General features: G+C 41.1%; 1 protein-coding gene across 1 annotated transcript in view; it reads right to left on the bottom strand.

Moving 5' to 3' along the window:
* Window positions 1-24182, bottom strand: part of SCFD2 (sec1 family domain containing 2) — a 503171-nt gene that overhangs the window by 29912 nt on the left and 449077 nt on the right. Inside the window, exons 6-7 of the mRNA XM_001148032.6 lie at window positions 16909-17054; window positions 3626-3760 (exon numbers count right to left, since the gene is read on the bottom strand). Of these exons, the coding sequence (XP_001148032.2) occupies window positions 3626-3760; window positions 16909-17054 (281 nt within the window). The remainder of the gene's footprint in view (window positions 1-3625; window positions 3761-16908; window positions 17055-24182) is intronic.

The following is a 24182-nucleotide window of genomic DNA, read 5'->3' as shown; positions in this document are numbered from 1 at the left end:
GTGCAGTGAATCAAGTTGTGCAGTTAGAAAAACGCTAGCATGAAGAAAAACATTAGTCTGGAGAAAGGTACCTAATATGTATAGTTACAAAACAGTGTATGAGTGCAGCTACAAAAGTATGAACAAAATGTATAGAGCCCTGAAGAAGCCACATGGGGCCTGGACAACACTCTCCTGTATTCTTTTCATCACCCGCTGTGAGGGCACACACTCCACACCCCATGGGAATAACTGCTGGCTCTCTTTCCCAGTGCATCTCTCACCAGCCTCTCAATCTGCCCTCATCCCCGCACAGTCTATAGACCCTGCTTCTGGGTGTCCCTGAGCCAACATCATCACGAAACCATCTATGAGTTCAGGGACAGGACAGAGATGGACGAGCGGCTCAGTTAGAGCCTTTCAAGTTCTAGAATTATCCCATTTGTACGGCAGCACTCTGAGCACAGGAAGGATTCTGCATTGATAACTTTATTCACCAGGCTTTGCCTTTTTGTGTCTTTCTGGCTCAGCACTGGTGGGTCTTCAGTGAGAAGTGGAGGAGGGAACAGATTCCAGAGGAACAGAGCAGAGCAGTAAGTGACAAGAAAGAAATGAGCAATAACTGTTGGTAGCTAATACACAATGAAGATGCAATGTGTACACGCAACTCAACTCTAATGCACACATTTATTCTCCTGGGGAGCGCTGCCAATGAGTCCCAGGGCCGAGTCGCAGAGACACAGATGAGGTAGCAGCAGATGACCTCGAGGGAGCTCACTCACACTGGTTGTCTTGATGACCAGCCCAGGCATAGATTTTATTCATGAGCTGGATAGATACTGGAAAGGGAGAGCATTTGTGCTAATGAGTAACCATGAAGGAAACCAGAATGAATAACATATGAGTATATGAATACTTAACTTCCAAGAAAATGCCTGGCAGCCTCCTGGAGCCAAGAAATGTGGTTAAGAGCTAGGCTTTGGAATAAGAGTGACCTTGGGACAAATTCTGGTGTCACTATTTCCTGTGTGCTCTTAGGAAAATGCCTGAGAACAGAGGAGAGTAAGACCCAATCCCAGCCTTCTGGAGGTTCACATCTACTGCTTAACCTTTCTGGGCCTCAGTTTCCTCACTGGTAAACAGGGATAATGATAGGACCTACATTCTATGGCTGTCATGAGGATCAATATCAGAATGAATGGTAAGAACTTGGCTGAACCATGATACACACTGATCGTAGGTTCTCTGTATAACTTTGGATAGTAAGAGGTGATGGAAAACAACATGAAGAAGGCTGGTAAATGGTTATAACCACGTTAGACTCCATCTGCATTTTGCATCCTCCTCTTCTGGAGAGCCTTAAAGCAGAGTGGCAGACATCTTCTCCTGATGGCTTCACCTCTATCTCAAAGAAGTAGCTCTTTGGGAAATTACAGTCAGTGTCTCAAAGCCCTCCTGGGTTTTCCTCTTTAAGTTCATTCTAATTTTGTTCAAACCCCAACATATACGCCAGAGGTAACTCTTTGCTGTACTGTGTGGAATTGTAGGAGGGTTCAGCCACGGAGAAGGCCCATTTAGAAACCAAACAAAATGGCTCTCCTTTGGGGGCTGGAGTGGACAGGGCTTTGTTGCCAGCCCACCAGAACTCTCCCCCACCCCCTGTAGATAGATGAGATGCCCTGGCAACTGAGAGCTGAGGCCTCACAGCTAAAGGCTGAGGAGTGGATCCTGACAGCTGCTGGGAGAACATAAATTCCTTTTTCTTAAATCCATTACTTGGAAACCTCCCTTTGAGATCAGTCTTAAGCTGGCAGAGCATTTTGTCACGAGCCCTAACACTGGGGGTTTGAAATGGAGAGAAACACAACAGCCCAGTGCTGCCCAGGACGATTCTAAACATCTTCCTAGGTGGAACCTGCTTGAGGACAGTGGAGCAGGAAGAGATGTAGAAAACACTCTGCAGAATTTGAAAGGGTCATTAAAAAATAAACTCCAAAATAAAAATGATCAACAACAACAACAAGTGACACTCCTGTTTCATCAAACAGTGACAGAAAATGCAGGTGGATATTCCTTACACAACACAACTCTGTTCTATAATATATTCCATATTCTCCTCAGGAAGGATTGTAAAGTCCATTAGTGTATTAAAGGCACTGTGATGTTGGACTGCAAAGAAACAATCAAATTTGTTGTTTAAGCCAGTGTTTCTGGAACATATTTGATCAAAGATCCCTTTGGCTAAGAAACAGTTATTTCTGTGGAACATCTTTGGACAAAGAGCAGAGTTAGGGCCTCCTGTCACCTACACTGCAACTCTCCAAGTACAGGTGGGGTGGAGCCTTCATTTGTACCCTTGGCCAGACCCCCCTGTACAGGGTCTGACTGCACCACAGACAGAGCAGCCTGTCTGGGAGAGGGCATATTGGCATTTGGGCCATCCTCAGACCTTACTAACCAGGCTCTGAAAGTCCACACTTGTTATTTTAGTCTCTCTTCAGGGTAAAGCCAAGCCTGTGAATGAAGGAAAAGAATGCTCAAGTGGAAAAGGTTGGAAACCGTGTCTAGTCTGGAAGTTTCTGTACCAACTAGCCACCATGAAGGGCTACTCAGGATAGGGAGACACTGGCCAATTCTGGGCCTACTTATACCAACTCAGAAGTCCCTAAACACTTTGAAGAAGCTGACTACACTGCTTTATTAAAAAATATAGAGGGAAAATGCACCAACCAGGCACTGCAACAGAAGTTGCTGAAAATTGGGAACAGCAGGAAGGAGACCTGCAGATCTGCTCCAGCAGGCTTACTGCTTGGTTTAGAGTCTGATTGTCTGGCGTCTGTCCTCTGGGTTTTGGAGTGGAACAGTTTTCCTGGAATATGCATTTATTGAACTCTGAAAGGCCAGATCTCTTAGATAGATTAATTCATGATTTCAAAGATGCTTTGATGCTGGCAAAACATTCTGTTACTTCCAAGAGTTATTACAAGTGAAATCCTGGCATGGACTGAGAGGTCAGCCTGTAACCTTATTGAAATCTTTTTAGATTTAGAAACTCTACAGTAGGTTAAAAATAGATCACATTTGTGTACTTTTTTTCCTCCTTTCATCCGCACTTCAAGGGTTGTTCAGTTATTTTGACCCACCCCAGATATCAGCCAGATAAATTCTGGCACTTGTCACCTAGGAGTCTGCCAGTCCAAAAGTCATTTCCAAGTGGGTTTTGAGGTGATGCTAGCCATAGGACTGAGCAGAGCCGCTCATCATCCTACATAATCAGTTCTAGAATTAAGAGCAAAGGGCTGTCACTAAGACCGGTGTGTGCTATGTGGATTCATTTTAAGTGAAAACATAGGCTGCAAGGAGGAGAGTTTTCAATAGTGCTGTCCCAGAGAGCTTGTGTCCTCCAACTTAGACCACATGTGCTGACCAGAAAAGACCACAGTGCTCAGGTCAGAAGAAGCTGTATGACGCTAACAGGTCAGGCTGCTTATAATCAAAACATAAAGATTGCCCTTGATTTTAGAAGAGCCAAAATACCAAATGTTATCTGTATGGTGCTGGCTAGGGTTAACAGGGTGCCAGCATTTTCATGCCCAGCAAAGAGAACATTTCTACACTCAGGATTACCTCTCCATGGTTACTTTACCTTCATGAACATGCTAAATCCAGTTTTAAGGAGATCAGTGAGGCCTGAAGACATGTGTTCAATATCAACGGAATCTGGCCTCTCGGGATGAAATATTTCCTCCACAACTTGCTTCAACAATGGCTTATAAGATGCCTGGAAAGACAAAATACTATGAGTAAAGGGATTGTTTGGTTTGTCTGGAGAGAGGACAGCTTTATCTGCAATGAAGAAAGCAAAGCAAGTTTATTTTGATACTGAGCAATGGCTATATGTGTTTGTGTGTGTGTGTGTGTGTGTGTGTGTGTGTGTGTGTGTGTGTATGTCACAGAAAAGACAATATAACAACATTGGGCTTTTAAATAAACTTTCACCCCAATGCTTTAGCATGCTTTTCTGCTTCTCATGCTCCCTTCTACAAGCAAATATATCTTACCCGAGCTACAATCATACTATGACTAATTTTTCTATTTAAAGTGACAATTTTATGTATACTGAGAAACAAAGTACTGTTGTTTGATACAGACATGAAGACATGAAGATGGTCTCCAGTTTTTCCTGAACATTCTTAGCATTATGCTCTCCTCTGCTAGGAACTCCAATGTTATTTACAATGTGCTGTCAATAACCAAGCTTAAAGCAATCCCTCTTCCTTCTACAGAGCTCAATTCCCAAGTATGACTTGGCCAGGAAAAGAAGCTAAGATGACATAAAGGAATCTGACAAAGGTCAGAAAGCAGACGACATGGTATCATAAGAATTTCAGTAGAATTAGGGAGATGTTAGTTTGCAACAACTTCTACAGTTTGATAAATGCTGCTAAATGCCTTCCTTTTCTGTAACCTGAATAACCCGTCCATGTTTAGGTTATATTGGGAGCCAGCTGCCTTATTGACCCTGCGCTTTCTGAGCTGTTTTTCACCACCTCTTTCCTTAGTTCTTGCTGCCAAGTTCTTCCCGTTTCCTTTTCTCACTTGGTGGACCACCTTCCTCCCAATCCTCCAGTCAGATATGGCACGAAGTCTGGGGCATGAAGGGCAAAGGAGGAAGGAATATCTTCCCTCAATGCACTCTCTGATCTATTATAGCTTCAGTAAAGCCAGTTTCTAACAGGGCACAGTTGAGGCATATCCTGTATTAAACTCTTTCTCTCTCTGATTGGCCAAATATGTGACTTGTCTGTAGCAACTCTCAAGGATATTTAGTGTACTGACCTCATTCCTGGCTTCATCTTGCTTTTCTTCCAGTCATTTTTTTTTTACTCAAATTTTCCCTTTCCAATTTTCTTGTTTTAAATAGCTTAGAAATAAAGCAAGGTATAAACCATTAAAATCATAAATAACCATTCAGCAGGAATATAGCTGGCATCTTTCCCAGGGATAAGATGCAGGGAAAACTAGCATCTTCTCACTCGGGGATACCAACCTTTTTATGCTTATTAGTCAAACAGACCATTGTTTGTCCAGAGATCTCATGGTTACATGATCAGGAAGGGTAAGGCAATGAACAGAAACACCGGTCAGACAGAAATATTTTGAAAACTATGGATCCACCTTGCTCATAAAGAAATTGCAATTAAAGCTATGCCAAGATGGATTTTTTTTTTTAAATCAGACTATTGAAACTCCAAAAGTTTGAAAATACACTCTTTTGATGAGGCCATGAGGTAACAGGCCCTCTTATACATTGCTGGTGGGAGGGTTAATTGTTACCATCAATGCAGAGAGCAATTCGGTAATACTTATCAATATTACAGATGCATTCAACATAGCAATCACACTCCTAGTCATTTATTCTTTGCATATGCTCATGTATGCAAATGAGATCCAAAAAGGCTGTTTATTGTTTGTAGTACCAAGATTAGAAACCACCCAAGTGCCATCAGTAGGGAGCTGTTTAATAAATGGGGTGCATCCACAGGGAGGAATGCCATGAAAGAGAATAAGAAAGCTCTGTGCTTGTGTGGCAGAAACAAGGTACAGAATAGTGTGTGAATGAAAAAAGCAAGGTGAGGATACTGTGTATGATGGGTTAGCATTTGTGTAAAAAGTGGCAGGGGGAATACGGAAGTTTAAATTGCTGAAATATGCAAAAATAAGCTCCGGTGTGAAACATAGTAACTATCAGCAGCAATGATTATGGGGTGGCGGACCAAGCAAGGGAGAAAGGTGAGAGGAAGAGTTTTCATTGTATTGTTTATTTATTTATTTATTTACAGCACAGTTTAAAGCACCACTACAAACGGCAAGAATGATCTCAATTGTTAAAAATTAATAAATTATTTATGCATGAAAAAGAGATTGGGGTAAAGCACACCAAAATGTTATTTAGGGTTATCTCTAGGTTCAGGAAGTAGGAGACATTTATTTTATTTTTCCAGATTTTCCAAAATTAAGAGGTCTACTTCCAGAATCGTAAGATAATTTAATAAATATTATTTTAAATGTAAAAAAAGGGCCATGGAATCTGAATCCTGCAAATCCTGCAAATACTCTTCCCTGAGTAAACTGTTCTGAATGCTCTTCTATCACCTTAGCCTTTCTGGACATTGACTCGCTTAAACTTCAATCTCTTTAAAGCTCCTCCACAAGAAGTCCTTTGGCCAATAATCTGATACCTTATCAGCACTATCATCAAATAATAATTGACCTCTTCCTTCGTAATAGACTTCAATCTTCAGCCATGCACATTACCAGCTGGCTAAAAGACTACATTCTCCAGCCTTCCTTGCAGCTGAGTATAGCCATGTAATTAAGGTTTGGGCAATGAGATGTAAATAGAGTAATGTGAGAATTTCAGAAGTCTCCTTTTTAAAATGGAAGGATATGCTTTTCTCTTTTCCTCTTCTCTGCTGGCTGGAATGTAGAAGTGAAGCCTGGAGCTCCAGCAGCCATCTTGGAAGACAGGACATTCCTTAGAGATGGTGAAGCAGAGAGCTGGAGAAACCTTGGTAAGTGATGACTTATAGAGCCACTATCACCAGAACATGGACAGGCTAAATTAGTACCTACTTTACATGTCACTATAAAATCTTGTATGTTTAAGCCACTGTTTTTCAGATCTCTGTTACTTGTAACTGAATGAAATTCTGATAGAAAGCATGAAGGGAACATAAAGATATAAAAGGACATTTCCTCCTTCCAGAAGCTTACAGTTATTTATTTTATTAGTCTATTAAAACTCATTAGCAGAATCACAGAGAAATACACATAGGCTGTCATATTTAAGAGAGAAGAAAATATACTCCTGATATGGTTTGGCTGTGTCCCTACCCAAATCTCATCTTGAATTGTAGCTCCCATAATCCCCACATGCAGCAGGAGGGACCTGGTGGGAGGTAGTTTAGTCATGGGGGCGGTTACACTCATGCTGTTCTCATGACAGTGGGAGAGTTCTTATGAGATCCGATGGTTTTACAAGCAGCTTTTCCCCCTTTTGCTCAGCACTTATCCCTGATGTTGCTGTGAAGAAGAGCACGTTTGCTTCCCCTTCTGCCATGATTGTAAGTTTCCTGAGGCCTCCCAAGCCCTGTGGAACTGTGAGTCAATTAAACCTCTTTTCTTTATAAATTACTCAGTCTCGGGAATGTCTTTATTAGCAGCATGAGAACGGACTAATGCAACCCCTTAACCCATAAAAAAAAAAACAGATTGTCATTCTCCATAAGATGTACTGTACAAAAAGGAAGAGTAGTGATTCTGAAAAAGAGATCATACACAGCACAAAGGTGGCTCTGTAATTAAGCAAAAACACTATATTCTGTACCTCCTCTGTGCAAGGCACAGTGTATCTGGGGTGATAGGATTTGTTCTCAGGGGTCCTGTGACCCCAGTGTAGGCTGGGAGACAGGGGAAAGCAGGAGTTATGGAGGGATTGGGGTAAGTAGGGACACTAGGATCACTCTCTCTCTTTCCCTTGCTCCACTTTTGACTAAATTTTGGGGAATGAAACATCCAGGAGAAAATGCTCACTGAGCTGGGTTCTCCTTGGGGGTAGTGAGCAGAGATTTTAGAAGTGCTGTTTTCTCAACCTCTTCATTCCTGAGACTTTGTGATTGTTCTGTGCTACACTGGGAATGTTGGAAATCTTTTTTGTTTTTTATTTTTTTAAGGTATGTAGGTGCACATTTATATAGCAGGAGAAAAGAAACTATGATTTAAAATACAGAAAAGTAACAGCAAACACATCACATAATCCAGGAAAAGAACATAAATGCTTTTATTAATTGCCTGACCTACCTCTTTGATATTCATTTCTTACATTTTTTGGTTGCATTCTCTCTGATTATCTTTTCATATAACAACAATTTTGAAATAACATTTTCTATGAAAATGTGATAGTTACCAAGCTATTGTCTCTCAATTCCAAACCCTCTCTTCTAGACTCAGTTCTGTGATGCTGGGCTGAGACTCTGAAAACCACTTTTGTGCTTTGCCAGCTAGGTCTGTTAGACTCTGCCAATAGGGGGCACTAGAGGGAGACCGGAAGGCAGGAAGAACAGGCAGGAACTTGCTTCTCCTGTTTATTTGCAATTCCTGCCACCATCACCCTGGCGATGGCCTCTCACCACTTGAAGCTGCCCCTCCTCTAGACTTTTAAGTCATAGGATTTAATAAATTACCTTTCTTTTTTTTTCAAGCTCAAAGTGGCATTTTATTTAGTAAACAATCAGTATGCATAATGCTATAATAGTAACAGAAGCTGATTAAGTCTACAAACAAAACATGACAAATCTTGAACACTGACAAAAACAGGTACAGATATTAACAGAAAAGATGAGATAATGAACATTATAAAAATTTATTCTAAAATACATTCATTCCACTAAAACAATGTAGTAGAGGATGAGAGGGACACTCTGGTTTAATATTTTATCTAAAAGCATTAAGATTTTTTAAAAAGACATAAAATGGGAAAAAAGGAGAGGGGCAAGAATCAGGGGCTAGAAAGGCAGAAAAAAAATTACCTTTCTTGTTTAAGCTTTTTAGAACTTTTTTCTTTATCTATTTTTAATTGTAACCAAAAGCATAGTAAACGATGTAAATATTAATTCATAGAGAAGTTGATAGGTTTTCCTACTTGAATGGGAATATGGGGGAAAAAAAACCCTCTAAATTTTCTACTGAAAGAACTAAGTACAAAACAACTGGATTACATTGTGTATTCAGAGAGCACAATTTGGTAAAGACTTTCTCAGGCACGAAACAGTACTTGTGCCTTCTTAATAAAAAAAATTTCCAGTTAAGTTTTAATGAGGAGAACCTTTGGTTTCTGTCTCTCAGCCTCTTAGTTTGGACCATCTTGTGCCCTAAATCATGTCACTGAAATCTGGTTAGAATGAACTGCTTGGCAATGACTTCTTAGATGGGAACCCTCTGACTTGCATGAAATTTTCTACTCAGCCAGGAATGACTCACTTCTCAGCAAAGGACCCTGTAGAAGGTGGTGATAGTGGAGACAGATGTGATTTCTCTGGTGCCCTACTCAAAGATTCTCTCGCATGCTAGGAAGGGCCAGAGGAGAGATTAGCCATATAGTTTGTCTCCATATTAAGAGGGTAAACCATAGTAATTTAGTTTTCCTAATCAAACACTCTCTGCCAGTTCACCTTTTTGGGAGATTGGGAGAGGAATTAAAAACTCAGAAAAATTTGTTCTTTCCTTTTCTTGCTGGTCATTTATTTATTCCTTATATCTCTGGATATCCAATGTGGGCTGGCAATAGGAGATCTGTGCCCTGCCCAATCATTCAGAGACCCAGGTTCCTGCTACACCAGGGATCCCCAACCCCAGGCCATGGACCGCTACTGGTTCGTGGCCTGTTAGGAACCGGGCCACACAGCAGGAGGTGAGCAGTGAGTGAATGAGTGAAGCTTCATCAGTATTTACAGTTGCTTCCCACCACTTGCATTACCGCCTGAGTTCCGCCTCCTGTCAGATCAGTGATGGCTTTAGATTCTCCTAGGATCACAAACCCTATTGTGAACTGCGTATGTGAGGGTTCTAGGTTGCATGCTCCTTATGAAAATCTAATGTCTGATGGCCTGTCACTGTCTCTGTCTCCCATCACCCGTAGACAGGACTGTCTAGTTTCAGGAAAACAAGCTTACCTCTCCCACTGATTCCATATTATGGTGAGTTATATAATTATTTCATTATATATCACAATGTAATAATAGAAATTAAAGTGCACAATAAATGCAATGTGCTTGAATCATCCTGAAACCACACCGCCCCACCCTGCACCACCTGGTGCCTTCCACAAAAGAGGTCCCTGGTGACAAAAAGTTGGGCACCACTGTGCTACACCATTCCCTAGAGCATTAGAATCCTACACTGAAGACCTTACCTCTCATCAGCAGATGATGAATGAGAGAGAGTATGAAGGATTTCCAGAGACTTTATGGGTCCAGCCCTAAAGTGATATGTATCACTTCCACCGCAGTTCATTGGCCATAACTAGTCACAATTCTACAAAGGAACCTGGAAAAAGGAGTCTAACTGTTTGCTACAGAAGAAAAGGCAATGGAGTTTTGGGAATACACAGGATGGTCTCTGCCATAGACACACTGTTAAGTTTTGATTGGAACATTAATGTAAATATTTCCTTAACAACTGGCAAGCTGCAGGTTGTAGGTAAAAGATTATTAAACCCTTTTCCCTTCTGCATAAGAATTTAACCTTTGGTTAACTTTTTATCTCTGTTTCCCTGGAAACCTGATAAAGGAAGAATGTCAAACTATGCAGCCAGGCAAGATTGCTTATGACAAAAATGACCGCTGGTTGGTAAACTGCATTAAACTGAAAGAACTATAAAAATTTGATAGAAAGCCAGAGCTTTGGGCTTCTCTGAGTATAATGATTCTTGAATAATAATTGGACTTGTCCCTTGGAGGAGTGCTGGAAGCTATGTCTGTGGAGTTCTTACAGAGAAATTAGCTCCTACAGGATATGAGGTTTTTAAGCCAGGGGACTGGTGTATTCATCCCATGTGAATCTAGCTCTCTCACTCCTGAGCTGTCACCTTGAAACCAGTCCAAGTAGCTCCTCAGTAGCTGCGTGGACTGCTTCAAGCTTCATGGATGGTCATAGGGACTACTCCAAGGAAGAAAAATGCCTTATGCTCCCCTGATGGGGAGCTACGTTCCTGTCTCGGGCACACTTGTGTCAAGTGGGAGCCATGACCACAGAGCTGACTTATTTGTTAGATACAAACATACAGTGCCTTGGGCCCACATTCCTTTTGAGGGCCCATGAAAATATATTTTTTTAAATCAGAAGAAAAAATACTTTAAGGTGAAAGTGATGTTTTCATATGTAATATTGATATATTTATTTTTACACCAGTGCAATTGTACCATATGCTTTTTACTATTTTTTATTTTTACAAAAAAAGGGGCCCATGAAGGTCATATCGTGGCCCTGTATGAGAGCCTCATGAGGCTGGCCTGATAGCTTGGTAGAGCTTAAAGAGACCCCTTGATGGCTGATACACATGGAATAGCTGAAGTTTCAAGAAATGAATCCTTAAAAAAATACCACATTTAAGTAAAATATGATAACTAAAATACTGTGTCAATGTCTCTGGTTATTCTTTTGGGGTGAACATACTGTGTGGTGGGTCTGGAAGATTCTTTTGTTGACTTGAATGTTAGCTCTTCAGGAAAAGCAGTGAGTATAGCAGCAGTTCCTGACATAATATATAGTAAGTCAGATACAATCTTGAGAAACCAGTGTAACTACAACATCTTGAATTTGGTGCACCTTAAAAATGACTTAGGATAGCAGTTTCCAAGAAAACCCAGTTGTGGCCACAGTCACATCTCCATCAGCTGGGGCTGCTGACCTTGTTTTTGCTGTTACTGTTGGCATAGCTGGGGACTCCTCAGTTCTGATAGTGAAGATGTCTACTTCTCCCTTTTCTGCAAAATTGACTCTGAACAACCAGCCTCTCAGAAAAACCAGGCTTACTGGGAGGGTATTCATTTTGTTTCAACCCAAGACAGCACAGAAAAACATCTGTTCAAAATTGCTCATGGCTTTGACTAATCCATGGCTCATTTATTTTTATTTTTTGCTATAAGATGACTGTTTTTTCTCCTTTCATCTTCTTAAAGGAAACAATTTATTTGTAGATTTAAAAATGGTTCATTTGTCTGTCTGTTCATCCATCCATCCATCCATCCATCCACCCAGGCTTCAATCCAGAAGCAGATTAGTTTTTAAAAATTTGAGTATAGCCCCTTCAATTCAATATGAGGAAGGTGAAGCCCAAACACATTAACATGTTTGCTTGAGTTCACACAGCCAATTAGAAGTAGACTCAGGACAGAGCCAAGTTTCCTGGCCCTCAATTTAGTCCTACCCCATGCTGATTCCTTCAGAAAAGATGCTAGCAGTTCTGTTAGAAAGAATCAGGAAGAGCAATAGAACTTAGCACTTGGAAAAGAACAACTGGAGGCCAGGGCTGGGCACTGTTGACAAAATAGGCCAGGCCTAAAGCCTGTTCAGAGAGCCATATTTCACTGGGCACAAGATGAATCAAGCCTCCTCAGGCACTGCTGGTTCAAAATGCTCTTGTTCAACATGCCAGAGGCACAAAGTACAGTATGTGTCTGTGGAAGGTTTTTTGCAGCTCAGCCCTGCTCTTCAAGATGCATGCCAAGGCAAGCCATGCGAGAGCCATACAGTATTTTGTCTGAAAGCCCCGTATAAGCTCCCTGCCCTGAGACATCTGCCTAATATCCTCCTGGTGTCACAGTTGAGGAATGGCATCGCATCAGACACTGTGGCATTTAGTGGGGAGATTAAGCTTCTCACTAAACTGAGCATTTGCAGTAAGAAACGGAAGGGTAAGAAGACTTTCTGCGGCCAGGCGCAGTAGCTCATGCCTGTAATCCCAGCATTTTGGGAGGCCGAGGTGGGCAGATCACCTGAGGTCAGGAGTTCAAGACCAGCCTCGCCAACATGGCGAAACCCTGTCTCTACTAAAAATACAAAAACAATGTAGCTGGGCATGATGGCGCGCACCTGTAGTCCCAGCTATTTGGGAGGCTGAGGCATGAGAATCGCTTGAACCCGGGAGGCAGAGGTTGCAGTGAGCCGAGATTGCGCCACTGCACTCCAGCTTCTGCGACAGAGTGAGACTCTGTCTCAAAAACAAAACAAAACAAAACAGAAAAAACACTTTCTGCACAGGCACAGTTGGGGGCTTAGGTTTCCAGTCAACAGAAGCGACCAACAAACACAACCTTTTAAAACAAATGGGTGTCAGCAATCAACCTTCTGCCATACACACCTAACAGGACACTCAGCTTTTGAAAGACACCCTTTCTGTGTAGCCCATGTCCTAACAAAGGAAAAGATAAAATGTTGCAAAAGAAGACAAAGGAAGGCCTCTTTTGTTCTTTACTGTTACAATGGCTGTGATAGCAAATGCTTACATAGTGCTTTCTAGGTGTCAGATACTATTCTAAGAAGTTTTTTGTTTTTTGTTTTTGAGAAGGGGTATCACTCTTGCCCAGGCTAGAGTACAGTAGCAAAATAATAGCTCACTGTAGCCTAGAACTCCTGGGTTTAAGTGATCCTTTTGTCTTAGCCTTCCTAGTAGCTGGGATTACAGGTGCCTGCCACCACACCCACCTAATTTTTTTAAATTTAAGAATTTTTTTAGAGATGGAGTCTTGCTGTGTTTCCCGGGCTGGTCTTGAACTCCTAGCCTTAAGTTATTCTTTCACCTCAGCCTCCCCAGTAGCTGGGATTACAGGTGTGAACCACTGCACTCAGCATGTTCTAAGAGTTTTATACGTATTAATTCACCAAATCATTAGAGCATTTTTATGAGAGAGCAACTATTATTAGCTCCTTCTTACAGAGTAGGAACCAGGCACAGAGACGTGAAGTTGCTTGCCCAAGGTCACACAGTTAGTAGAGGGGACAGTTGGGCTATGAACCCCGATGCTATGGCTTGAAAATCTGTTCTGTTATCCTCTGTGCTAAGTTCTCTCTCACTAAGAATTAAAAATGTAAGAAATGCCATTCTAGATAACATGCACAGTCTAGGATCCATCTAGCCATCCATCTACCCACCCACTAGGTGGCAAACACTGAGTTAGCCCATGCAGATACCATGGTGATCAAAGACAGGTGCTGTCTCCAGCCTTGGTGAGATGTTCTTTAAGTCAAGAGCTTCTGTGGTTGCCTCTTGATCCCCATTGCCCCCACTCTCCAGGCTGTGAAAAGGTCCTGGCTGCCCTGGAGGGCCAGGCCTGTGGTGATGTTCTGGGATTTATTTCTGGAGGTCTAGTCCAGATCCCACTCCTCTGACCCCTCTAGAGATTTTATACGCTCGATGTAACGCAGTTGGGACACCTTCTCCTTAAAGTGACTAGATGGTGTCTACTTTCTGCATCTGAATTGTGATTGACACCTTTTCCTAACGGGTTAATGGGTAAAGATTAAAATAAGAGGTGCCTCTAGTCCTAGCAAGGGAAGCAGGAGTGGCTCTGAGACTTAGTGCATGCGCATCACAGCAGGACGGAGGACCACTGGGAGGGAAGGTGGGGCCAGTGGGGGCCCAAGGCCTAGATCCTAATATGCAGCATAGGTCAGACCTGGAACAGGAACCCAGGGCCAGGCCAGCTAGCACTCTCCCACGTGGCCAGGGAGCCCAGGACATCTCAATCAGATTCTGTCTGGAGACAGCATGGAGCTGGGTAGAAAGCATAGATTTCTTCTGGAGCCACAGGGCTGAGGACCAAATTGGTAGATGAGATGAACAGAATATTGTTTAGCCAAGGACTATTTTTCTAAACCAGACATGCAGCTGGACTCTGAGTCTAGTCTGGACACTTGTACTTTCCTATGCATGCATATTTTGTGTCCCAATAAATCCCCTGATCTGTAATAAATATATATGTATTGTACTTAAGATGCACCTAACAAATATTTACTAAGCATACACTATGTGACAGATGCCACTCTAGGTACTGGGGATACGGCAGTGAACAAAACCCATAAAAATCCCTGTTGTCACAAGGCTTACATCTGTAATTTTAAAATATTTTAAATTTGAAAAACACTGAAAAACCCAGAGGTAAAAATTACCCATAATCCCATTAAAAAGTGTCGCATGTATAGAATATGTAAAAATAAAGCAAGAAATCAGTGTTTCTCCTTATCCATCCAATCCTACCCATCCACCATAAGGTAACCATTATAAATTTTTCCTAAATTTTAAAGACATTAAGTATACATACCTATGAAATATTTATTTTATTCTACTTTTACAAAAATAGAATAATGCTTTACAGAATGACCTACATGTCCCCCCACTGCCACCCAATTGATCATGGACCTCTGTTTCAGTTGAGCTCCCCAAGAAGTGGACCCTGGGCCAAGGATTCAAACACACACCCTGCTCAGCATATCTAGGTCTATTCCATTCATTGTAATGGTTGCACAGCATTTCACCATGTGTCTGTATCATTATTTATTTAATCCCCCCAGTGTACACACATTACCCTACCTCCACTCCACTTCCCACTCACTGACACTTAGGATTGTTGGGAGTGTGCTGATGTTATTGACTACTGTAAGGGGGTACATATGCGACAAAGGGAAACTCCATTTTCCAAAGGCCATGGCTGCAAGACAGGGTTCTGAGGGCTGGAGAAATGACAGTGTTGGCAGCAGGGAGATAAGGTCTAAGAAACTTATCATTGTCCTTATCACGTGCAAGATATATAGCTAATACATGTTTACGTGAAGTTGGCCAAATCAGTCACCCGGATGACATAAAATGGGAAAGACCTCATTCATTTAGTGGTTTATTTTCTCTTTGCCAACTACACCAGCCACTTGCTTCTTGACATTTTTGGTCTCAGTGTCATCATATATCACTAGTTCTAGCATGTCTTTTGGAACTAGTCCACATTATAGTATTTAAGATTGCTGATTTTTTAAAATGACAAAACTACGTATGAATACCTGAGTGATTTTATCTGTATTTTGTTGCCGTGGCATTCTCAGATCTTTGAGTAAAGGATGAAAATCTTTATGTTTCTAAGAAGAGTGACAGTTTCTAAGGTCTTCAGTATCTTGGTAGGTGATTTCAGATGATCATCAGCACCACCAATCAACACTTCTAGAATCTCTATGAGAACCATATTATAGTCAGGGAGGAGGTTTTGGGCCGGCAGCAAAGATCTGGCATCTGCCCCTGGCCATCTGCATGCCTGTGGCACGTCACTTGGCCTTCCCGGATCTTGGAATAATAATGCCTCCCTGGCATAACTTGTGGCAATCAAAGGAAAAATCCAATGTAGAAGTGCTCTTCAGGTATCAGCTCCCAAACAAATACAGGATACTGGAGGAAGAATCTGGATTGTGCTAGCTGCAGTGGGTAACATTAGCTCAAGTCTCCCTTAAAGAGTCAGCACCCTGAAGCTGAACTCCTCCCCACTAACAGCACATTCAGCTCTCCAAAAAGCCTTAACAAATAGAGTTTATTTTACTAAAGGTTTTATGGAGAAATAAATAAGATTCCCCACAGTTAAACTTAGTAATCTTTTCCATCAGAAACATTTGTTCTTCCCTGAGAGCTCATCTTTGGCCACCAGGAACCTTAGTTCTGTCTCCTACCTTGTCCAACAAAGACTCCCCAGCCTCAGTGGCTCTAACCTTTCTTTATTCCTTAAGCTTCCCTTTGGGTCTATGTACTTTCCCCCTCTGAGTTTTTACACAGCAATTACACCTTAATCTTGATACCATCTCCTTACTCAATGGTCAAAAAACATTCTTCTTAGGTCCTCCTGCCCTCCTTTGAAAGCAGTGGAGGAATTTTAAATAACACATATTTTCATTACAAACTTTTTCCCTTGTCGTAACATTATCAGGTGTTTTCATTATTCTGCTCATTCAAAATGTTTACGGACTGGTTAGATCCAGAAACTTGGGAATCCTCTAAGGCCAGCCCCTCATTTGGTACCTGTAGTCATTGGCTCCCAGAGGAGAGAAGGGACTTGCAGAAGGCTATAGAATCAGTCTGCGACAGACCCACAGTTAGAAAGCCATGGCTGACTCCCAACTCAGTGCTCATCCCACCTTATCAAGCCTGGGGCATAAATGAATTGAGAGGCTTTCAGATTCCGTGGGACCTAAAACTCTGAACTAAAAGAGAACTTGGAGATCATCTAGAACAAACCTTTGATTTTAGGGAAGTTAAAAGGGAACCTTTTCTTCTATAGACTCTGAATCCTAGAAGTACAACAGATTAGAAGGTTACTTTAAAACGTATATACTTGCCTGGTGGGTATGATTTCCAGGAACATATACAGACTTAAACTGTTTCAGGAGACTCCGAGCTCCAGCAATATCCCGAAGTGAAGTAAAGAGTTCATCCACGGCAATTTTGGATTTGTGAAATGTCAGGTTAATTGAAGAGTCCCAGTCTGAAAAAATCCAGAGATATTTTCTTGAGTGAGTAAATCTTTAAGTTTTCATCATGACAGCTTGAGCTCGATGTAATGTAGTTGGGAGGTTTTATTTTTTTTCTTTATTATTATTATTATTATTGTTATTTTTTACCCTGTTTTCCTCTGGCTGTTTACCAACTGGGCTGTTTCAATCGTCCATGAGCAATGAAGCAAATTGAGTATAAATGCCTTTGACAGAAGTGGAACTCAAAATTGCCTGGGATTGCAGCCACTGGCTTCCATCCCTAGACTGCAGACATTTCACAGAAAGCAAGCTCCTAGGGCCCATGATCCTCGGAACACGACTTTGGGAAAATATGAGGAGACACAAAGGAAAATACGAGAGACTGTTATGATCAAACTCGCTTGCTTGAATCCCACCAATAGTTTCCATAAAGCAGGACAGCAAGAATGAGAAAGATCCTGTCTAATGCATTAACAAAGCACGTGGCACATTTCAGAGGGCTGCCATTCAAAGCTGATCAAACACAGGGGGACTTAACAAGAAGACGGTTTTCTGCAACCTTCTGTTTCTTTTTCAAACTCAGAAGAACGTATTCTCCGTTTTGTTAGAAGCTCATTCAGAGGAGATATGATCGTGGATAAGTTAAAAAAAAATAGGAAAAGATTAAAAATATGTCTTCTTACCTCTCCCAAATACATCAGCTACATTAACTCATTAATCGTCACATCATCCGTATGAGGCAGGAACTATTGTCTCCACCATTTTAAGTATAAGGGGACTGAGGTGCAGGTTAAGTAACACCCCTGTGTCAAGGATTGCCAAGGCCCTGCCCATACCCACTCGGTCACCCTGGGTGTCCCCTGCGAGAGTGGTAAAGTTTCTGTGTATTCTGACTGCTTCCTACCTCAGTACCTGCATGTCAGGTAGTTAGTCTGTCTGTCTGTCTCTCTCTGCCTCTGCCTCTTCTTGTCTAAGGGCTTTCTCTGATGTAGAAGCATGTTTGGCTTGTGTATGGGGCAGGCTGGGAGTGCTGGGGAGTCAACACTCATAGAAATAATCCCATTTTCTCTTCCCGTGGAGGAATAATTCTGAGTTGTGGTCTGCACAGCCTTTCTGAGGGGCCCCAGAAGGATGAAGCCCCCACTGCCCACAACATCAACTCACCCATTAATACCCCCATTAGTGGCTTTCCTTCCTCCCCTGTCTCACCTCCCTACCTCCTGACTGTGCTTTGGGATATCTTTCCAAATTCAGTATTCGCACCCACATCCTTGTCTCAAGATAGTAGTGATTTGAAGACAGGTCTGGCTTTATGTTTTTAGTAACGGCTTTGTTGAGATATAATTCATATACTATATGGTTACCCATTTAAAGTATAAAATTCAAAGTTTTTAGCATATTCTGAGTTTAACAACCATCATCACCACCACAATTTTATAACACTGTGTCACCCCAACAAGAAATCCCATACCTGTTAGCAGTCACCCCCGATTTCTGCCCCCTCCAGCCCCTGGCAATCCCTAATGTGCTTTGTCTCTATGGATTTACCTATTCTGGACATTTCATACAAACAGAATGACAGAATATGTAGTCTTTTGTGACTGGCTTCTTTCACTTATTGTAATGTTTTCAGGGTTCATCCAAGTTGTAGCATTAGTACTTCATTTCTTATTGCTTACTAATATTTCATTGTATATAGAATATTCATGTATATGGAATGTGGAAATAGTATATTTTATATATTGACTTATCGGTTAATGGACATTTGGGTTGTTTTTGCCTTTTGGTTATCATGAGTAATGCTGCTAGTTTTACATGTACATGTTTTTGTGTGGACATACATTTTCATTTCTCTTAGGTATATACCCAGGAGTAGAACAGCTGGTCATATGGTAACTTTGTGTTTAACCTTTTGAGGAAGTGCTAAGCTGTTTTCCAAACTGATTGCACTATTTTACATTCCCACCAGCAGTGTAAGAGGGTTTCAATTTCTCTACATCCTAACCAATGCTTATTATTAGCTATCTTCTTAATTATAGCTATCCTAGTAGATGTAAAGTGAGGATACACGTGTTGAAAAGAAATAGTTTTTAGGGAGTAGAGGTAGATTCAAACAAGCTTAAACTAAAATGGAATGAATCTAACATACACAGAAGCATCCAAAAGAATCCAGCTGCATCAGACACAGCGAGGTGGCATGTGAGAAGCTGAGCTTGTACTCTCAGTCACTGTGTGACATTGTGTGTAATAACTCTTAAAGGATGGGCAAAAGCCTCTGATTAGTCTTCATCTCCTGGTTTCCAGAAATGTCCAACCCATTGCCATTAAAAAAAAAAATCAGGCTGGACATGGTGGCTCACACCTGTAATCCCAGCACTTTGGAAGGCAGGGGCAGGTGGATCACTTGAGGTCAGGAGTTCGAGACCAGCCTGGCCAACATGGTGAAACCCTGTCTCTACAAAAAATGCTAAAATTAGCTGGGCATGGTGGCAGGCCGCGTATAATCCGAGCTACTTGGGAGGCTGAGGAATGAGAATTGCTTGAGCCCGGGAGTTGGAGGTTGCAGTGAGCTGAGATCGTGCCACAGCACTCCAGCATGGGTGACACAGTGAGACTGCATCTCAAATAAATAAATACATAAATAAATAAATGTGTGGTCAAGCTCAGTGAGAAAATGCCTCCTCACAACAGTGGACCCTACACACATGGGATTCATAGACTGCAGGGGATTTAGGGGTAGGGGAAGAATGAAGGGATTCAGGAAGTTCGTGAGAACTTCCTGGAATTCTATGCCAAGCTTTGAGGAAAGAAGAAAATGTGTAGTTTTATGGGGAGCATGTCTATAATTCCCTCTTGATTCTAAAAGAGTTCATAACCAAGACAAGTTTAGAGCCACAGGTACAGAGCATGGATTGGTATCACAGCATGTTTGCTGTTGGCATCACACTTCAGTTGAAATACACTGGCTTGTGCTTTAGACAATCACCAGCCAGAAGAAACCCTGGGAGGTTATGGCTTCTCACTCAACATGTGGCTTCTTTCCTTCAACCCCTAGGCTCAGCCATTTAAGATGTGAGAAACTGAATCAATTATATCTAGGAGTTGAGTACTATGTACTACTTTTTCAAATTTAAAAAGGCACAAAAACAAGGAGAAAAAAAGTTACTAGTTCTAATATCATGCAAAGTCTTTCAGTTCCTCTAAAAGTCAATCCAGCTAAATAGACTAATTTCTTTATTTAAAGTAATTCGTTTTCTATAGAACAGAAAGAGTCATCCATTTTCCATATGGTCTCTTGCAATTTTTTGGAATATGAGAAGTATGATATTCATTCATTAGGCTGGGTGGAATAGAATCATCTACTAGATTATACAGTATTTACTTAAAATCCTAGATTATACATGAAAGTTGTGGATTATACATTGACATTAATTAATCATAGGCTGTGTAATTGCAGGGATTTAGGTCTACTGTGGAGCAGGTTGTCTGATATTAAGTGTTTACAGGTTACTACTGGTAAATTGAACTCAAATGAACCCAACAGAAAAATAAGACTGTTAAAGAAACTGCTGGACGGAAAATGCAAAGTCCTAAATTCACAAATATAGTCAACCTTGCTGAAAAATAGTCGATTATGTCTATTTTTCAAGCCAACTGTACATGGGCAATTTCTATCCAAACCATTAACCCTCTCCAATTTGTCTGTCATCCTCAAAGTTCTATGATATATACGTTTTAGGGATACTGGGCCAAAGGTGACTCATTTTTATCAGTCTTTAAGCATTTTTCATAATCACATCAATCCTCACCAAAAGAAGGATTTACATTTATTTTCCCAAACCCTATAATGAAAGTTACACACACACACACCCTTTAGAAATATGGATCAGTCAGGAGAAATGACGTATGCAAGATCACATCACTATTCCCAGCAGAGCCAGGGTTCAAATATCCCTGATTGCAGACCTGAACTTCTCCATGTATGCTGCCTCCCACAATTCCAAATCTCATCTGTGAATGCAGCTCATTCCAAATATATGCTGAATTGATAGATAAGATGGAATATGGGTACAAAAGCTGTTCAATGGGGTGAATTATTTTCCGTGATAATAGTAGTATATAAGCGCCAGTTGCTCACACTATGCTAGAAACTATTCTAAGAAGTTTATACATAATAGCTCATTTAATCTCCACAGACACCTAATGTGCTAGGTACTATTATCATTCTCATTTTGCAGATGGAGAAACTGAGCCACAGAGAAGTTAAGTAACACAAACTCACTCAATCAGTACATGGTAAAGCTAAGATTCAAACCCTTACAGTCTAACTCCAAAGTTGGTCCTGTTAAACACTACATTCTGCTGTCTTTCATATCTGCTAAGGCCACATGTGTATATACATGTACATGTATGCTATATGTGCTATTTTATATATATATGTATATATGTGCTATTTCATATCTGCTAAAGCCATATATATATATATATATATATATATGATCAACAAAACACTTAATTCACATTTAAACCAAAGAGATGCTAAAATGGAGGGAGTTGCAAGTAGCTTTCTTTTTGGGAAGACCTGGGCCTGTCTCTAGGTTAGATGCTAACAGTGTGGTTTGTAGCTAGACCTTAGATCCTTCTTTTTTGGCCATACAAGGTGTGAGGCATCCCGGGCCTGGTTGCACAGCCTCCTTTGAATCTCTGCTCTGTAAGGTGCTGTATTCAGTTACTTCTAATAAGCCCCTGACAGGCTGTTCCATTAAGCCAGCTTATGAGATAACGGCCTTTTGTATAGAAACTTTAAGTGTCCAATTCCAGTCAATTCTCATTTAATCCACTTAGTTAAACAGATAATAAACCAGAAGCTGATTGTAACCTTTAGCCAAGCACAGTCTGTGTACTTCAGTTGCCCACTTCTTGATAGGGGAGGCCCTCAAACCCCTAGGGTGCCCTATGTTCTTCCCTAACAGGGGGATGACTCATGCCTCTGTAATTTCTTTCTCTAGAGGGCTTGAGGACCTCCTGGGCAGGGGTCTAGTTACCCCTCAGATCAACAAAATAGGTCTCCTGTGTCAGCACCTATACTTCCTCTATTCCCCCCTCACTCTTCTCCATTTACTGAAGCCCCTTTCCTTCAGCAGAGTGAGAGGAATGGTTTCCATGGCTCTGTACACCGCAGGGACCCACAGTGTGGGTCCATTTCCAGCCCCAACATAATTAAAATGCAGAGAAAACAGAACAGCTTAATGATCCTTCTGGGATGGCTGAAATGAAGCTCTACTCCTTACTCCAGTCTACCTAGTTCTCTTCTGTTTGGTTCTCTCAGGAAACAGTCTTGAAGCTTGCTGGTGCTTGGGGCACCTTTTCATAAGAACCTGGTTTCCATAAGTTTGGGTTCATTACTTAGGTATTTAGGAAAATAAAACATCTTTCATCGGAAGGGTACTTCAGTCTGGATTCGAGCTGAAGTAGCCCTTACCCGAGGCCTTCAAACACACAAATACACACACACACACACACGCACGCGTGCACACCTGTACACATATGCATTTATGCAGGTCAAGCAAAAATCATGCACGTGTGGCTTGATAAGCTGGGAGTAGGAGGGCGTAGCTAGAGTAGGATTTGAAAAGTCTCCCTATTTACTGATATCATTATCTGCACAGTTCTAAAGGCCACTCAGGCCCCTCACATCTGTTTGGGAAAAGCCAGGGTCAAAAAATATACTTTAACCCTGGTCAAGAGGCTATTTTCTCATCTGGTCTAAGACTGGTCTCATTTTTCTACTGGCCTGAGTTTGAGAACCTCAGGCCCACTTTCTAGTTTGCACTCCTGCCTGCCTGCCTGCCTGCCTCTCAGCAAGCCCCAACGCAGCAGGGGCCACCTCCATGGGCTCCTGGGGCAGTTAGAGAAAGGGTTGGCTTGGGGGTGTGACACAGCCAGAGAGGGCAGAGCACTGGGGGTCATGACCTCCCCCATCCATCCAGCAGTCTGACAACGCCTTTTCTCTCTTTTCAAATGATTGTTTTTAAAATGGAGTCTTTTCTCATGGTTTTCAATAAATATTTGGCAAATGAAAACAAAACTAAATGAAGTAAAAATCATATAAACCTTAGCAAGTGGCATGATATCTGAAATTTTCTAGTGACGCTGACTGTATAAAACCCCTCTTGAGTAGGACAGTCCCGGGAAGTGCATAAGGCAAATAAACAACAATAGAAGCCCTCTTTCCAAATATGCTTGGACTGATGTGTGATTGGAAAAGTCATTAAAAGAGGAGGATCATGGAAAATCAATCTCTCTCTTACAAACATTTCTAAATTATTCTATCCACACCTCCATATGTATAAGTACATATTCATATATGTAATCTTTAAATTAAAATATAAATGTGTTTTCATTCACTAATCCTTTGATGACAGACTAAGGTAATTTTTTTTTTTAGTATTGTCTGCTGATTAGAGTTCTTTTTTAAAAAACATTATTTACCATGTAAGATTTCCGACATACCACATGCAATCCCATTTAAAGTGGAACCAGAAGTTAAAGACACCTGCAGCACAATCTGAGGACAGAATTCTTCTAGATTTTAAATTGTTTTCTTCAATCTTTTACATTTGCCTTGTTCACACCTAATTCAAAAGCATTTTTATTAATGACCCATTTTTACTGAGTCTTTCAAAAACATCCAATTTGGTTTTCACTGAGACAATTTTCTTTTTGAGTTCATACTTCATCAGTATGTGAGAACATTTAATTAAATCTTGCAACTTAGTAACAAGTACAACTGGCACACATAGGTTTGAGAAGAAACACAGTTGACTTTCAGAAACACACAACTCAGCTGGGAAGAGCAGGTGTGCACAGGACATGGAAATAGCCTTAGAACTGTGATTGGTCAGGGTTTTGGCATTAGTCCTATTTTATAAAAGGATTGTGAAGTGTGAGTGATTCTGGTGACTGGGTCAGGTGGAGGCTGGTTTAGAATACATAAATTATATCTATTATATATACACATATTTATTAGATGTATTACTGTATTTTACATAAATCAAAACAATATATAAGCACATATTTCTGAGGTTTTATATTTATACTACCCAGGCACTTGTATCTGTCATCAATTTCATGTTGAA

The sequence above is a fragment of the Pan troglodytes genome, chromosome 3 (assembly GCF_028858775.2).
Source record: "Pan troglodytes isolate AG18354 chromosome 3, NHGRI_mPanTro3-v2.0_pri, whole genome shotgun sequence".
Classification (NCBI taxonomy): Eukaryota; Metazoa; Chordata; class Mammalia; order Primates; family Hominidae; genus Pan; species Pan troglodytes.
This window is presented reverse-complemented; position numbering and strand designations above follow the sequence as displayed.